The sequence below is a fragment of the Pan troglodytes genome, chromosome 8 (genome assembly GCF_028858775.2).
Source record: "Pan troglodytes isolate AG18354 chromosome 8, NHGRI_mPanTro3-v2.0_pri, whole genome shotgun sequence".
Lineage (NCBI taxonomy): Eukaryota > Metazoa > Chordata > Mammalia > Primates > Hominidae > Pan > Pan troglodytes.
In genome coordinates, this window is record NC_072406.2 from 104,406,861 (window position 1) to 104,424,881 (window position 18,021).

At 38.2% G+C, this 18,021-nt stretch overlaps 1 protein-coding gene across 19 annotated transcripts in view; it reads right to left on the reverse strand.

Moving 5' to 3' along the window:
- The window catches only part of CPEB3 (cytoplasmic polyadenylation element binding protein 3), a 242,765-nt gene that overhangs the window by 117,064 nt on the left and 107,680 nt on the right, over positions 1 to 18,021 (reverse strand). For 18 of the 19 annotated variants that reach the window (XM_016918864.4, XM_016918862.4, XM_016918863.4 and 15 more), the window contains exon 4: positions 14,614 to 14,670. The exons of the other annotated variant lie outside the window; for it this stretch is intronic. In XM_016918864.4, the coding sequence (XP_016774353.1) occupies positions 14,614 to 14,670 (57 nt within the window). The remainder of the gene's footprint in view (positions 1 to 14,613; positions 14,671 to 18,021) is intronic. 19 annotated transcript variants of the gene reach the window in all.

The window sequence follows — 18,021 nt, forward strand, 5'->3', positions numbered from 1 at the left end:
GTGCTGGGATTACAGGCATGAGCCACCACACCTGGCCTACAAAATGTATTTCTTCAACAAGATGGCTTGGAAGTATAAATTATACCTTGATCCATGGGCTGTAGAATGGATGACGTATTAGCAGTCATGAAAACAACATTACTGTCCGGTTCATCTCCATCAAGTGCACTGTCAATGAACAGTAATATTTTGAAAGAAGTATTTTTCTTCTGAGCAGCAGGTCTCAACAGTGGTTTTAAAATATTCAGTAAATCATGCTGTTAAACAGATGTGCTGTCATACAGGCTTTGTTGTTCTATTTGTGGAGAACAGGCAAAGTAGATTTAGTATAATTCTTAAGGCCCTTAGGATTTTTACAATGGTCAATAAGCATTGGCTTAAACTCAAAGTCACCAGCTGTATTAGCCCCTAACAGGAGAGTCAGCCTATCCTTTGAAGCCAGGCACTGACTTCTCCTCTCTCGTTATGAAAGTCCTAGATGGCATCTTCTTCCAATAGATGGCTGTTTCACCTACACTGAAAATCTGCTGTTTAGGGTAGTCACCTTCACCAACTATCTTAACTAAATCTGGGTAAGTAACTTGCTGTAGTTCTCCATCAGTACTTGTTGCTTCACCTTGCACTTTTATGTTATGGAGACGGCTTTTTCCCTTAAACCTCAGGAACCAACGTTTGCCAGCTTCTAGCTTTTTTCTGCAGCTTCTTAACGTCTCTTAGCCTTAACAGAATGCAAAAGAGTTAGGGCCTTGCTCTGGACTAGGCTTTGGCATAAGGGAATGTTGTGGCTGGTTTGTTCTTTTACTCAGGCCACTAAAACTTTCTCCACAGCAACAATAAGACTATTTCGCTTTCTTACCATTAGTGTGTTCATTGGAATAACACTTTTAATTTCCTTCAAGAACCTTTCCATTTGCATTCACAACTTGGCTAACTAGCACAAGAGGCCTAGCTTTTAGCCTGTCTCAGCTTTCAACATGCCTTCTTCATTAAGCTTAATCATTTCTAGTTTTTGATTAAAAGTGAGAGGTGTGCAACTCTTTCTTTCACTTGAACACTTTGAGGCCATTTTAGGGTTATTAATTGGCCTAATTTCAATGTTGTGTCTCAGAAAATGGGAAGGCCCGAGGAGAGGGAGAGAAACAGTAGAATGGCCAGCTGGTGGCGCAGACAGAACACAACATTTATCAATTAAGTTTGTATCTCCTACAAGTGCAGTTCATGGCATCCCAAAACTATTACAATAGTTACATCAAGGTGGGCACAGTGGCTCAGGCCTGTAATCCCAGCACTTTGGGGAGCCGAAGCAGGTGAATCACCTGAGGTCAGGAGTTTGAGACCAGCCTGGCCAACATAGTGAAACACTGTCTCTACTAAAAAATACAAAAATTAGCCAGGCGTGGTGGCGCACACCTGTAGTCCCAGCTACTCGGGAGACTGAGACATGAGAATTGCTTAAACCCGGGAGGCAGAGGTTGCAGTAAGCTGAGACTGCACCACTGCACTCCAGCCTGGGCAGACAGAGTGAGACTCTGTCTCAAAAAAAATAAAATAAAATAAAATAGTAACATTAAAGATCACTGATCACAAATCACCATAACAGATATAGTAATAACGAAAAAGGTTAAAATATTGTGAGAATTAACAAAACATGATATACCGAAAAAAAGTGAGCATATGCTGCTAGAAAAACAGCACAACTGTTGCCACAAACTTGGAATTTATAAAAAACATAATTCTATGAAGCATGATACAGTGAAGCACAATAAAATGATACATGCCTATAGGTACTTTTGTGGATTGGTCAGAAAATTTAGTTGTTATTAGGAACATAAGAAAATATATCCTGTATTCTCACCAACTGAACTTTTGCAACATTCTGTTTCACTGCTTTCAATATCTTACAGAGAAACCTACAGGTATCTTAAGCAAAACAGGATTTATTTCTGGAGCTAACAGAAAAGTGTTTTTACCTGGTTCTGCTAGAATACCTTAATAAAGATATTATGAGATAAAAAGTATGAGATAAAAGAATAAAGAGGCTTGCTTCAAGTCTCTCAGCCTATTCTAGTGTGTTTTTTTCAAACTTCTTTCTAAATAGCTGATATGGTTTGACTATGTCCCCACCCAAATCTCATCTTGAATTGTAGTTCCCATAATCCCCATGTGCCATAGGAGAAACCCGGTGAGTGGTAATTGAATCATGGGATTGGTTACCCCCATGCTGCTGTTCTCGTGATAGTGAAGTGAGTTCTCACGAGATCTGATGGTTTTATAAGTAGCTTTCCCCTCTTTGCTTGGCACTTCTCTCTCCTGCTGTCATGTGAAGAAGGATGTGTTTGCTTCCCCTTCTGCCATGATTGTAAGTTTCCTGAGGCCTCCTCAGCCATGCAGAGCTGTGAGTCAATTAAACCTCTTGCCCTTTTTTTTTTTTTTTTTTGAGATGGAGTTTTGCTCTTGTTGCCCAGGCTGGAGTGCAATGGTGCGATCTCAGCTCACTGCAACCTCTGCCTCCCAGGTTCAAGCGATTCTCTTGTCTCAGCCTCCCACACAGCTGGGATTACAGGTGCATGCCACTATACCCAGCTAATTTTTGTATTTTTAGTAGAGATGGGGTTTCATCATATTGGTCAGGCTGGTCTCAAACTCCTCACCTCAGGTGATCCACCTGCCCTCAGCCTCCCAAAGTACTGAGATCACAGGCGTGAGCTACCGTGCCTGGCCTAAACCTCTTTCCTTTATAAATTACTGAGTCTTGAGCAGGTTTTGTTGTTGTCGTTTTTTGTTTTTTGTTTTTTTTTTTTTTGAGATGGAGTTTTGCTCTTATTGCGCAGGCTAGAGTGCAATGGTGCAGTCTCGGCTCACTGCAACCTCCACCTCCCAGGTTCAAGCGAGTCTCCTGTCTTGGCCTCCCAAGTAGCTGGGATTACAGATGCCTGCCACCATGCCCAGCTAATTTTTGTATTTTTAGTAAAGACAGGGTTTCGTCATGTTGGCCAAGCTGGTCTCGAGCTCCTGACCTCAGGTGATCCACCCGCCTTGGCCTCCCAAAGTGCTGGGATTACAGGCGTGAGCCACTGCACCTGACCTCAAGCAGTTCTTTATAGCAGTGTGAGAATGGGTGAATACAGTAGCAGAGCCTTCTCTCCCCCAGTAAAGACAATGTATTAAAGCAAGGCTGTTCAAGTTCAAGCATGGCAAGGACCCATGGCCCCAAATGTTGGGTATCCTTCTCCCACAGTGGCACTTAAAGTACCTTCTTGGATGTTGGCATTCCATAGAACACAACTAGAAAACCAAAGATCTGTATACTCCATGGTAGGACCATTCTTATTGTTACAAAGTTCTTTTTTACACTCTCCTGTTGTTCTTACCCACAGACCCCAGCCTAATCCCACTTTTACTGGGGGGCCATTACTTTAGCACCTTTTGGTTTTATCTTTTTTATTCACTCTTTTTAGTCAATTCAATATTCTTCGTAAGAAATCATTTTCCATATTCCATATCAGCCTGAATATTCTCCTTTGGATAAACCTAATTTCCACTAAGACAATACTAGTCTGTCTAAGCTTCTCATGAAGCATCCAAAGCCCTTCATTATTTGGCCCCAACCATCTTTCAGATCCTCATTCTCACTATTCCATATAACAGACCCATACATTCCAGTAATCCCAATTCAACCTACTCTTCCAGTATTATCATTACAAGTAAGCACCTATTCAGAGAGTATAAAAATCTTGATACCTGCATGCCTTGACATCTAGTCTCTTCTACTCCCTAGGAAACCCCTAGTCCACATTGTCCATTTCCTCTATTATTCTTCTTCCTGTCTTGTACAAAATGCAAGCTCAAGGATTTGCTATACCACATTTCAGTGTCCCCACATACTTAGTATTAATTTACTTTCTAAATTACATTTAACATATAAGATACTAATACAACTTCTCAATATATAACATGTTATCAAAGTAATCACTCTAGAATTTCCAAGTTCATTTCCTAAATTCCTCATCAAAACAGAAAAAGATAATTAAAAATGTATATATCAGACAAGACATCTCTGGAAACAAACCTCGGTAAAGAATTCCTCTACATAATACTGCTATACCTTACTGGAGAGAGTGGGCATCCACACCCACTTACATCAGGTGATGTTTACGCACCCTCATACTCGTGACCTGACAGCATTCCACTAAGAATAATTAATAACCACCTTGCTTTTATTTCAGTAGCACATTGCTAAATGAAACAATAACTGATGAAAGAAAGAGAAAAGAAGGAAGGAAAAAAAGAGAAAGATGGAGAATGAAAGGAAGGAAGGGAGGGAGGGAGAGAGGAAGAAAGAAAGGGTGGGAAGGAGGAAGAGAGAGAAAGAAAGAAGAAAGTTCTAAGAATTGTAATCACATAACAGAGTATTTTGTATTTTATACTGATCAATCTGTCCAATTCAGGTCTGAAATTGCTTACTACAGTGGTATACACTCAAATATCTGGCATCTGTTTTCAACAAACCATCTTCTTTGAACCACTATGCCAAAAATCTCATGAGATTTCTACAACTGTATATAAAGACTCAATTCCTACACTGTTCAGGACAGCCAATACTTGCTAGTTCTACATTTCTGAACTCCCAAATAACATAAGGAATAATACAGAAAGAAGAGAAAGTAAACAAAATGGGTGCTGGTGTGTTCAGGAGCCTAAGCTGAACCAAAGGCTGGGCCCGTTGGTCAGTGTTGTCTTCTCTCTATCAACAAGGCTCCTCTCATGTGGGAAGGAGAGTTCCTTCACAGAAGAAAGTTATGACAAGGAATTGACCTGGACATTTCGGAAGGGCTGCAGTAGCATGGAGAAGCTGCTCATTCATATCGGCCCTGCCCTGATCCTTCAAAAACACCTTCCTCTTCTGATCTGGACTTGGGAAAACTTCAGGGAACAATAAAAGCAGACCAAGTCTTGAGGGAAAAGAAAGAACACTACGATATGCACAGCATAGTCCCGATACTACTTGATTCGTTCATCCTCAAATAAAGATAGACACACATCTAATTTTGGTCCTTTCCGTATCCCTTGCCCACCCTCCACCCCCAACCAGATTTCACCCTACGCCAATGAAATTACAGTCTCTCAGGCATGGGTGTTTTCTATTTTGGCTCCTGTTTTGATTGTATAACTAGAGTTGAGAATTAGTGTGAACCCAAAAGGAAACAAAGGAAGGGGGGTAGAATAGGGAAGAAACAAAGACTAACATTTGTTTGGTATGTACTCCTTTTTTTTCCCCAGAGAGAGTCTCACTCTGTTGCCCAGGCTGGACTGCAGTGGTGTGATCTCGGCTCACTGCAACCTCCTCCTCCTGGGTTCAAGCGATTCTCCTGCCTCAGCCTCCCAAGTAGCTGGGATTACAGGAATGCACCACCATGCCTGACTAATTTTTGTATTTTTACTAGAGATGGGGTTTCACCATGGTGGCCAGGCTGGTCTTGAACTCCTGACCTCAGGTGATCCACCCGCCTCAGCCTCCCAAAGTGCTGGGAAGTACAGGCGTGAGCCACCGCACCCAGCCTTGGTGTATATTTCTTGCCAGATATGGTATTAGGAGCACTACACAACCTTACCATTTGTAAAGAGGGGTTAAAGTGTCCATTTAAAATAAAAGACACAGGCTCGGTGCAGTAGCTCACATTTGTAATCACAGCACTTTGAGAGGCCAAGGCAGGAGGATCCTATGAGCCTAGGAGTTCAACACCAGCCTAGGCAATATAACAAGACCCTGTCTCTACAAAAAAATTTTAAAAATAAAATAAAAAATAAAAGACACAGGTAACTTGCCACAAGGTCACATGGCAAATAAGTGATGGATTTGGGGTTTAAACTCAGATCTGTCTGCCTCCCTACCTCAAACTGCACTGTTTCTACTATATTCAGCTGAAAAAACAAGACAACAACAACAAAAAAAACACAAAACTTTATTCATATAACAAAAGTGTATGTGTGTGGAGGGTAATGAAGAAAAGAAGGCATTTAAAATTCCTGCTGCTATTGAAGGAGACTATGTTCTGAAAGTAACACTGAACATGTGTGGAAGTATACTGACTCTCCACAATCAATAAAGTATCATTTATTTAATAGTTATAAAGGAGTTAAATGAAACCCAAGTGACCTTTTGGGAAAATCCAAAAGAGTAAAAATCACACGGGATTAGGAACTGGTTGGCAGAATAATCTGTGTGTCTAAACTTTATACAGCTATTTGCTGGCTGTATGACATTAGCAACATGCTGACATGCAATTTACCCATGTAACAAACCTGCATATGTACCCCCCGAACCTAAAAGTTGAAAGGGGGAAAAAAACTGCATTTCAGTTTCACACACTACTCTATCATATGGCCATGTTTTGTCTGGATAAGAGAATAGTCCTGGGGTAAAGTTGGTGCTCAAGAAAAGTGGATTTTTTTCCATGTTCTGGAAAAACCATAGTAAGCATTACAAAAGCACAGAGGTCTGTGAGACCACTTCGTAAACTGCTCATTGCTAGATCTATATGTGTTATAACCATCTTTCAAAAGGAAGAATTAAAGCACATCTTTTAGGAAGAAATTAAGGTGGACTGGATATTCTCTAAGACTGTTAGACTGTGCTTTTCACAGTCACACTGAGATGTTTTCCCAGTCCTCCTTCTCTCTCTTCTGATCACCCATATTGAGTGCGTATTCAACAGGCCAGGCATTATACGTCAAGCCAGGGACCAACTGTGAATAAAAGCTAGTCTCTGCCCTCTTGAAACATACACATTAAAGAAAAACACCAACATTAAATAGTTAATTACAAGTGGGGTGAATGCTGTAAATGTGAAGTCCAGTTTCCACTGCCTATACAAGTGGAGAAAACAGGGAAGTCCACAGGGAAAAGTAAGTAAATTTTCAGTTTTCTGCATCTTCCTTATTTGGTTAGAACTACCCAATACTGTCACTTTAGACACATTCACAAATACAAAGAACTTCTTCCAAAATGCAATAAAGTCAGTCAAGAACATTTCAGACTTCACTTATTGACAATATTCAATATCAGGCCATGTAAACTAGGTTTACCATTCTATTTTTCAGGAAAAGAGAATTTACTAAGCATTCAGAGCATAAACAAGGTGACAAATAATAATAATAGAGAAACTATTTTCCCAAAGACACCGAATTTGCATGTTTGTGTTAAGGTAGTAAATAATAATAATAATAATAATAATGTAACTACTCTTAACAATTAAGTTTCTAAAGCAAAAGGTACCACCCTCAACCAGGAGGCAAGAGGCTCTGCTCCTAGCTCCATATCACCCTGGCCAATTCCTACAGCCTTTTGAATCTCAGCTTTCCAGTCTGTAAAATGAGAAAGTCAAAACAAAACAATCTCTTAGGTCCCTTACCATGTTCATGTGCAGCATCCAACTAGAATGGTTTGAAATTTGAGTACTTGGAAGTCATGGAACATTACTTATTCTTCTAATTTTTTCATTTCTAAATTAGCCATCCTTTACAATGTATTCATAGCACAACCATATATTAGTTTTATTTCTAAACCTGTTCAGATAGAAACCTGTTCAGACAGAAAGAGAAAATCTGAATCTTGTCTTCAAAAAGTTAAAAATTCTCAGACAAAATGTCTTTAATCTGAGAATCTCAAGATAATTCCTTTACTATACTTTTTTATGCTACCAAGAAATTATTTACTTATATCCACTCACAGTGAACAGAAACAACAATGTGTTCTTCAAATTTTGGAAAATGCCATTTGGAATTCTAGCAAAGCTGGCTTTATTCCCATTCTGGCATCATGTGCTCAGCTCCCTCTCTGCCACTTCCTCTCAGCTGAGCCTCTCCCCAAGGAGTTCACTCCCAGCAGAGGATAAAAGGGAGGGGGAAGAGGAGGCTCTGCAGCCACACAGGGGTCTTTGCCCAACACAAATGTTCATGTCAATGCCCTTTCACATTGCCTCTTTTGATTCCACAAATGCACTGGCAGCCCTCAGTTCAAATAGAAATATAAGCAAAACCTTCTAAAATGTTTTCAAGGCATTAATAAGAGGAAAATGTAGAAAACAGAATAACCTAAAGTTCCAAGTTTCTTGGTGTATCAGCTATGTATACATTGTTTAACAATCAATGACCTCAGAGCTTCTAAAGAGGTGAGTGTCTTTTTTTGGCTTAAGATATCAAAATGTTTATATATCAATTCATGAGATACAGAAAAAGAAGAAAGATATCAAAAGTTTAAGTCTTCAAACTACTTAGGTTTTATTCTAGGAATCTTCAATTTTGCAAAGTTACAAACTTTGATAAGGAAGAGTGAGGGTAAACAATCATCTTTCCTTGTCAGAAGGGAAGTGGTACTTCAAAATTCTAATTTATCTCCTTATAACTTGTAACAGACTCTAATTACATCAAAGATCTTGGAAAAGGAATGGCAGGAAAACTTTTAATTTAAACAATATTGAATCTCTGTTATATTACAAAGCTATGATCTTCAAAAAAAGAAAAATTAACTCTCTAGAAGTATCTTCTCTGGGTAAGACTATGCTTCCTACTTCCCAAATGTAGCAGTAATAATACCCTATTTGTACGTGTGCCTTACTTCATCTGAATCTCACAAAAACAATGAGGTAGAGTAAATATCCTAACTGCCCATTTACAGGTTTTCAAGCAAAGGCTTAAGGAGATTCAGAAACTTGCTCAACTAGATGCCATCATTACACATGACTTCTCCAAGATCTAAGCCCTCAATTTTGTCCTCTGAAAAAAGAAGACAATGTTACTACAAAAATTCCTTTCTTGAAGTTGTGGTATTTTGTCACAATAGATTAGTTTACATTTTCCAGAATTTTATATTAACAGGATCATCTAGTATGTATTCTTTTGTTAGCTTTTTAACTTAGCATAATTATTTTGACAGTCATTTATGTTGCTGCGTGTATTAATAGTTCATTGCTATTTATTTGCCAAGTAGTATTCCATTGTATGGATGTACCACAATTTGTTTATCCACAATGCTGCTTTGAATATTCGCACATATGTCTTTGTGTGGACATACATTTTCATTTTTTCTCTTGGGTAAATTCCCAGGAGAACTCCTGCATCATATGATAGTTGTATGTTTAACTTTGCAAGAAACTGTCAAATTGTTTTCCAAAGTGGCTGTATCATTTTATTAATACATTCCAAACAGCAGCGTGTGACACTTTTTAAAGTGCCAACATCACAAGATATTTAACAACTGAGAAAGGCCAGTAGGATCCAAAGACAGTGCACGTTTGCATGTTCCAAAGTCAAGTAATAGAAAGTATTTCATCCAGAGAAAAAGATTCACACAAAAACAAATGGAACCACATCTCAATACAGCTATGCTAGCTTATGTGATGACTTACAGGTGTGCTGTCTTCAATTCCATCAGGAAAGCACCTATCTAAACGTGGCCGGGCGTGGTGGCTCACAGCTGTAATCCTAGCACTTTGAGAGGCCGTGGCAGACGGATTGCCTGAGCTCAGGAGTTCGAGACCAGCCTGGGCAACATGGCAAAACCCCATCTCTACTAAAAATACAAAAAATTAGCCAGGCATAGTGGCGTGTGCCTGTAGTCCCAGCTACTCGGGAGGCAGATTCAGGAGAATCGCTTGAGCCCAAGAGGCAGAGGTTGCAATGAGCCGAGATTACACCACTGTACTCCAGCCTAGGCAACAGAGTGAGATTCTGTCTCCAAATAAGTAAATAAATGTAACCAAATGACTTACAGGTGTGCTGTCTTAAATTCTATCAGGAAAGCATCCACCTAAATGTAACCAATGTGAGATAAACTTATATTTTTGAAACTAATACGTAAAGAAAGAAAGATCTTTAAAGGTAATAATAAGCCTGTTGCAAACATTCACAATAGCAGCTCATATGAGCATTATCTACAAATCAGGCACTATGCTAAGCTTTATAAAAATATATATATAACCACTTTACTGATTGCTATCTCCATTTTACAGGTGAAGAAATTGAGGCAAAGAGGAGTTAAGAATGTGGCCTCAAGGCCATATAGCTTGTAAAGAGGGAATGGGATCTACCTAACTCCAGATGAGGCCTTTGGCTTTGCTAATTCATTGCTGCATCTTCAAGTTTCACATGCCTTCCAGCCTGCTTCAAAGATATCTTCCTAGAACTGAATGATACTATTCCTTAAGAAACACTATTCCCAGTTTCTGCTTTTGTACCTATCAAGCAACTTTCCGATATTTATCTGTTTTCCCAAGCCCATTTTCTACTTGGAAAAAGAGGAACTGACCAGTCAAATGGAGTAAAGACCAGGCATGCTGATTTTGAACATTAATTTGAACATAAATTTGGTTTATGTGATGAATCATGGAGGCACCAGTATCCTTTTCTAAGGATCAGCATAATAGAGGAAAAGTCACCAAGTTAGGCATCAATCCTACACAAGACCACGAATGCTAAACCAACTCTACACCTAGAACAAACTTGTCGAACCTGCATCCCGCAAGCCACATGTGGCCCAAGACGGCTTTGAATGCGGCCCAAACAAATTTGTAAACTTTCTTAAAACATTATGAGATTTTTTTTTAAGCTCACCAGCTATCATTAGTGTTAGTGTATTTTATTTGTGGCCCAGGACAATTATTCTTCCAATGTGGCCCAGGGAAGCCACAAGGTTGGACATCCCTGACCTAGAATGTAAAAAAGAAAAAGAAAAAGGAAACACAAGCTACTATTAGTATTAGAAAAATACGGATGGTAGAACTACTACCACATATGTAGCTAGAAGAACTCTTAGCAGCCTCCTTCTCCAATGGGAAAAATTAAAATACATTATGCAAACGTCGAGTGTTTTTGTTTAAAAGTAAGGAAGATTAAAATAAAATGGGCAGAATTATTAAACAGTTAGGAAAAAATATATTACCTGATTAAGTAGAAGGGGTATATTGCCTCAGAACTAACTTTATTTTGGAAATATTGGACAAGTGGCAGGTCTTACTGATGGATTGGAGTTTCTTCCCCCTACCTCCCCTTCTATATTCTGTAATACTTGAGGACCTAATATTTTGAGAAAGGCCAAAATTTGGAATGTGCCTCTTGGGTTCCTCCATAAAGGCTGGCCTGCCAATTCTTACTATTAATAGATTCATGGTCTTGAACAGGAAAAATCAGTAGACTCTTTGGTTTACACAAACCTCGCCAATTTTTCCACACCCTAAATGTCTGAAGGTTTACTGGTAACTCTTATTTGTCTTCCATAGTGGTATCCTATCTTTCTCTTCTAAGCTTCATTTTCTGTCTTCTAGATGATGTCAGCAGTGGTGATTCTTGGAGGAAGGTATAACTGGAGGGCACGCACTAGGAACACCAAAAAACGGGAACTTGGCCAATTCAAAGCTGGAAAGTAGTACTGAGAAGAATGTATATTATGACATCTATCTTTCCCATAAAGTCAGGAGAACTGAGGCCATATCTTTAGGAGACAGGTTTTGGTGAAGTCAAGAAAGTAAAAAAAGGATGGAAGATTTTTTGGGAAACATAATGATTGGCAGCTTTCCATAGAGACCTAGGAAGCACAAATTTCACATAGCAAAAAAGGGTAAGAAAGAAAGAACTACAACTGACTCGCATTTTCTTTTTTAAAAAAATTTAAACTGTCTCAATTTGCTATAATTTTCTTAGCCAATCCCTTCTTTTCCGAAAATACAGCTCAACTTCAACCTAGTCCCTTCGATAATCACAATTCTGAATTAACAATGTTTCAGGATTTGTTACTTCTTCTCAATTATTCCTTTTTTTTTTTTTTTTTTTAGATGGAGTCTCACTCTGTCACCCGGGCTGGAGTGCGGTGGCGTGATCTCGGCTCACTGCAACCTCTGCCTCCTGGGTTCAGGCGATTCTCCTGCCTCAGCCTCCTGAGCATCTGGGATCACAGGCATGCGCCACCACACCCAGCTAATTTTTGTATTTTTAGTAGAGACGGGGTTTCTCCATGTTGGCCAGGCTGGTCTTGAGCTCCTGACCTCAAGTGATCTGCCCACCTCGGCCTCTCAAAGTGCTAAGATTACAGATGTGAGGCACCGCGCCCAGCGATCTCAATTATTCCTACATGAAGGTTGACAGAAAGGAAGAAGGATAGACCAGTCACGGACAAAAAGTGTTAGGGCAACAAATGGTAGGCATAAAAAGAAAGAACAGGTGTGGTGGTTCACACCTTTAATCCCAGCACTTTGGGAAGTCGAGGTGGGAGGATTGCTTGCGGCAAGGAGTTCAAGACCAGCCTGGGCAACATAGCAACACTTTATCTCTATAAAATATAAAAAATACATACATATTTTAAAAAAGAAGACAAAAATAATAGATAGGTGTGTGTTTGTGCATATGCTACATATGTAAGTCACCAGATGGGCTGGGATCAACTGTACAAAAAGGAAAACAAGGTTTATCCCAGCAAATCTGTCGAAGCCGGCAGGTCCCACAAGTACCTACTATGGAGGATATTTTTGTTCTGATCATCTCAAGCTGGAGTCAACTTTGAAAGAAAACTGATGGTAGGTAATGTAAACATCAAACTCTGGTTGTTCGTATGGTTTATTTTAAGGAGACAACAAGGTTCTTTGACCTTGGGCAGCAACCACAGAGACATTCAAAGATTGATGCACTCTGATATCTGTTGCAACTATGTGTAACTCATCAACATTTGTTATAGGTATCAGCAAAATGGCCGTTTTGGTACTTAAAAAAAATTACAGAATAACAGTATCTTCATGCTGAAAACAATCATTAAGATTACCTAATCACCCCCCTTCTCTCAAGGATTGGAGAAATTGAAGCTAAACAGGGGATTACACAACATGAACAAAATGGAAAGAGCATAAATGAAATCTTGGATTTAAAAGCAGAGAATTAAAGAAAATCAAACCAAAGAGAATAAAAAGTTTTTAAAAAGAAAAATGTCTTTTAGTTCCATTTTTTTCCCACAAAAAATCACAAACTATATCCTCTCCCTCTTGCAGAAGAGGATTCACATCATGTCAATTAGGTCTTTTCTGAGATACACACTCATTCCTTCAGGCAGACACACTACCATACTGTTCTTTTCTTTTACATTCAACTTTAAATCCCATAATCTAACTGAAGTCTTTTCACAATTAATTATTGCTCAAGTTCAGCAAGTTAAGCATGTTTATTAATTCCCATCGCAGTAGAAAAAAAGTTAGAGGCAGCATAATCTACATTTAAAGTGACCTTTCATTTAGAAGTTAGAAAATTAGAGGTAGATACTTTGGAATTCTTATTGTCTCTAAGACCATCCCCCTAACCCTGCCAAAAGGCACGGATACTAGCAATCTAGAAAAAAATATGCATGGAGAGGCTTAGGACCTGCATCATCAGGCACTGCCAGTGGTTCTCAGCCGTACTCATTGGTTGCATGTCAGAACCAAGGAGATGTGAAATATATATTTTAGAGATAACCTAAAATCTGTTCTAAAGAACTCCAATGACATTCAACATACCTACTCAAGCAAGAGGGAAAGAAATAATATTGTACACAACCCTAGATTTATCCAGTATGTCTCCCATGTGTATTGAGAGTCAGCTTGTATATCTGGGAAGATGAGAGGGGACAATCTGATATCACTCATTTACTAGAGGAGAAAACTTAAAGTCTAAAAGATTCAATGGCTTATATAGGTCCTTCTGAAAATGAACAATTTCCATTTAGAGACTGTTCTTCTGCAAAGGTATCTGATCCATTGACACTAGGAAGGAGAGCTGACGCCACCCAGATTATTTCTTCTGGTGTTAATTAATATAATGACTTTCCAGTTAGTAAGTTTTTGCTGCTTTAGAACTTGATCAAACAATTATACTGACAAAACTGTTTCAAACCTATAAAGCTGCTGACACATATACCATGCAAATTCCACTAATGGGAGACCCCTGGATGTCCAGCTTGAAATACCTGGCTATCTACCACCATGAAAAAATTCTGAGTTATGTATAAATAAGTTGATTTATTCATTCACATTACATTCTCTACCCCACTTCCTCTCTCCCTTCACCTACCTCCTTCATTCCTCCAACCCAATGGTATAGAGCAGGAGTTGGCAAACATTTTCTGTAAAGGGTCAGACGGTAAATAGTTTGGCCTTTGTGGCTCTGCCTTTGTAGCACAAAAGTAGCCACAGACAATCCATAAATGAATGGGTGTGGCTATATTCCAATAAAACTTCATTTACAAAAACAGATCCAGCTTGCAGAGCTATAGTTTGCCAACCCTGGTTTGAAGCAGCAATTTTCAAACTTTAGCCTGAATCACAATCACATACAGGCTTGTTAAAATACAGACCTCCGGGCCTCATCCTTAAGTTTCTGATTCAATAGCCCTGTCATGGGGCCTGAGATTTTAATAAGCTCCCAAGCAATGCTGATGCTGCTGGTCCAGGGACCACACTTTGAGAACCACTAGTACAGAACAATGGTCTATACTCCTTTCAGCGGAAGGTTAAAATGTAACCAACAATCAAGAATGTAGAAACTACATGCTGCAAACTTGACTGCTAATTTAATAGAATATTTCATATGAAGACTTACTGTTAAGTGCCATAATATTATCTGTTCCTGGATGATGGAAATTTATCCCCATGCGTCCTAAAAAATAAAATAATTTTAAGCAAAAAGAATGTTTAATGTAATCATTTCAAACACATCTTAAAATATAAACATTACAAAAATCTAAAACAGATTAATCTATAACAATGCTATCAAAGGCCAAAGCAGTTACAACAGTTTTAAAAATTAAGTCATAAAACATACACATGAAAAGTCTTAAAGCCAAAGTTTCAACAACAAATAAATAAAAAAAAACAAAAAAAGAAGCTTCTGTTATAATAGTCTGAAATTTAACACATCTCCTGCATTCCAATTTAAACATGCCAACTCCTTGGATTAAACATTTTATTTAAACAACCATTTATACTGCCCTTCCATTCAAGCAGCAAAAAAAAAAAAAAAAAAAAAAAAAAAAAGATTCAAACAAGTATATAAATTTGAAGCTTAGAGAGAATAAAAAGAGAGGTTTCATAGTGGCTCAAAAATGCAATATAATAATCAGAATGGCAACCAGAAGGAAGATGGTAAAATTCATAAAAGAGACAGAATGGGGGAAAATGATTGGCCTAAAAATCTAGGGTTCTGGTGGCTCTCCCTAACACTAACTAGTGATATGACCTTGAATATAATGCTAATCTCCACATGTTCATCCTTAAGTCTATAACAGGAGTTGCAAACGTCTGCTGACACGGCTGGCTTCCTGTTTTTGTATGCCTCTGAGTTAAGCATCATTTTTACATTTAGAAAGGCTTGTAAACACAACCAAACCAAAAATAAAACAAAGAACAATATGTGACAGAGACCATGTGGCCCGTAAAGCCTAAAATATTTACTCTTTAGCACTTCACAAAGTTTGCCAACCCCTGGTCTATAAGATGTTAAGTCAGAAACAGATGCTTCAACTAATGGCCCCTAGGGGCAAGAATGGAAGATGCAGACATTTTTGTTATGTTTTCTTCATTAATTATTTGGGACAAGGAGGTAGATGTACCAAAAGGAAAATTTGAGAGAGTCTTATATGAAAAAAAAAAAAATGTACTTAGAAAGCTTTCTTGACCAAATTCCTTCAACAAAATAGTTATTGAAACAATGCTTTTGTGTAAAGCTAATATCTATAAACTTGGCTCTGCAAGGTTTTAATGTTCAATTATGTCAAGGGTTATCATGAAATTCTCAAAAAATGTTAATCTTATTTCACTACCATTGTTTAAATAAATGTCAACAGTATTTTGGGGAGAAAGTATACAGAAAAAGCTGGAGATAAGGTTAAAATGATTGATTTTTACAACATACACAGTTTTATATTACATAATTGCAAAAGAGTCAGTCGTCATTTGATGGTAAACTCCGTTACAGGGGACTGGAGGCAAATAGCATTATTAAGTTCTTTTTGCCCAAAAGGAAAGCATCACAGTAGACAAAGCAGGGCATTTGCGTTAAATAAAAAGGGAGAATCATGAATTCCTAAGCAAATGAAGTTTTTGCCTAGACAGGACCATCCTGATTTCTTATTGCCTCCCAGGCTACGATAATTTGTAAAAGGTCATTTCATATTAAGAGGTAGGGAAGGCCGGGCACAGTGGTTCATGCCTATAATCCCAGTACTTTGGGAAGCCGAGGAGGGCAGATCATCTGAGGTCATGAGTTAGAGACCAGCCTGGCCAACATGGTGAAACCCCATCTCTACTAAAAATACAAAAATTAGCTGGGTGTGGTGGTGGATGCCCATAATCCCAGCTACTTGGGAGGCTGAGGCAGGAGAATCACTTGAACTCGGAATGTGGAGGTTGCAGTGAGCCGAGATTGCGCCACTGTACTCCAGCCAGGGCGACAGAGCAAGACTCCATCTCAAAAAAAAAAAAAAAAAAAAGAGGCAGGGAAAAACAAAACCCTCGCAAGTGAAGCATCACTTATATTGGTGTGTATGCATGTATTGAATGAGAAAATCTTAAATACATCCATAAATAAGAAAATTCACTAGAATTTGATGGATTCTGATAAAACTGTTCTAACTTTATCATGAAGCATTATAGAGCTTTCAATGAAAATTTTTAGTTTTTATCATTTCAAACCTTATTAGGAAAAAAATGTTTCATCTCTCTCCGGTTTTGCAGAGACAATTTTGCTAGCATTTGTAATATAGTAAAATTATTTTCTTAGATTAGATCATGTTTTCTATTAAAAAGCCATATGAGTAAAATCTAAAAGAACCATCTATTTTTTATAGATTTCATAAATGTTTTCATATTTACTAGAAGCTAATTATTAGGAATTTCAAAAACTACCCCATTGTTAAAAGATACATGTACTGTATCTATATATAATTGTTCTACGTGCCTTACGTTTTTTCAGTTCCTAAGTCATTTTAGAGTCCCTGAAAATTATAGTCGGCAACAAGTGTTATCTCCTACCACCACCTTGATCAGAACCTATAATAGGAAAAACTGTCACCAGAACAAGGCTTTGACTCAGTAGGGAGAAAGTATATTCTCATTTCAACTAGCTATCTCAATGTTCTCACCATCGTTTTTGGATTCATTATCAAAAAATATTAATATCTATGAAAACTATATGTGATTTACTCTAAACCAGCTTTCATCCTTTTCTGGGGTATTCAAATATAACAAGGATTAGCCAGTCACTGGAAAGTCTACCTAAAAGCCCATCAAGACTTCAAAATCACTGCCCATCAGAACTTAAGGAAATCGCATATATGGAGGATCTTTTCAAACTTTAACCAAGGAATATTTAGAGGAGGGTGTGCTATCTAAAAAGTTAGCAATATTCCCTAAATATTTCTAGAATAATAATAAAGGGTTATCAAGGAAATCATGCAAACCCAAATTTAGCTGATCCTTATTTGACTTCTTTTCTTTCCTGTGTCTACCATTTACGGTAAAGAATTATGTAGTTTACAACCACTATATCAAATAAAGTTTTTACATGTTCCTATAACTACTTAGTTTCCCAAATGTAAAGGGGTACCCTTTTTGTCCTCCAGAAGTTAAACATACCTACATGGATCCTTTTTGACCCTTTCCATAAGCTCCTAGAACTTTTCAGCTTGGAAAGATGAAACTGAAAGGAAGCTTGGTAGTTTTCAAATTATTATTCTCTATCGTACGCTGATTACTTCCAACCTAAACTTTCTTATGATGCAGTAAAACAAGAGCCTTAGGCAGTGTTTTGCAGATTGAAGGTATCACTAATTGGTGAAAAGCAGAACACTTTTTACCTTTCTTGGTATTCTCTTTAATTCTTTGACCTCTTTGACTTCAGCAGGTCTCTGGATGAAAGTGAGCAACAAAAGATTTTATAAGAAACTCCAGGCTGGGCACCGTGGCTCACGCCTGTAATCCCAACACTTTGGGAGGCCGAGGCAGTCGGATC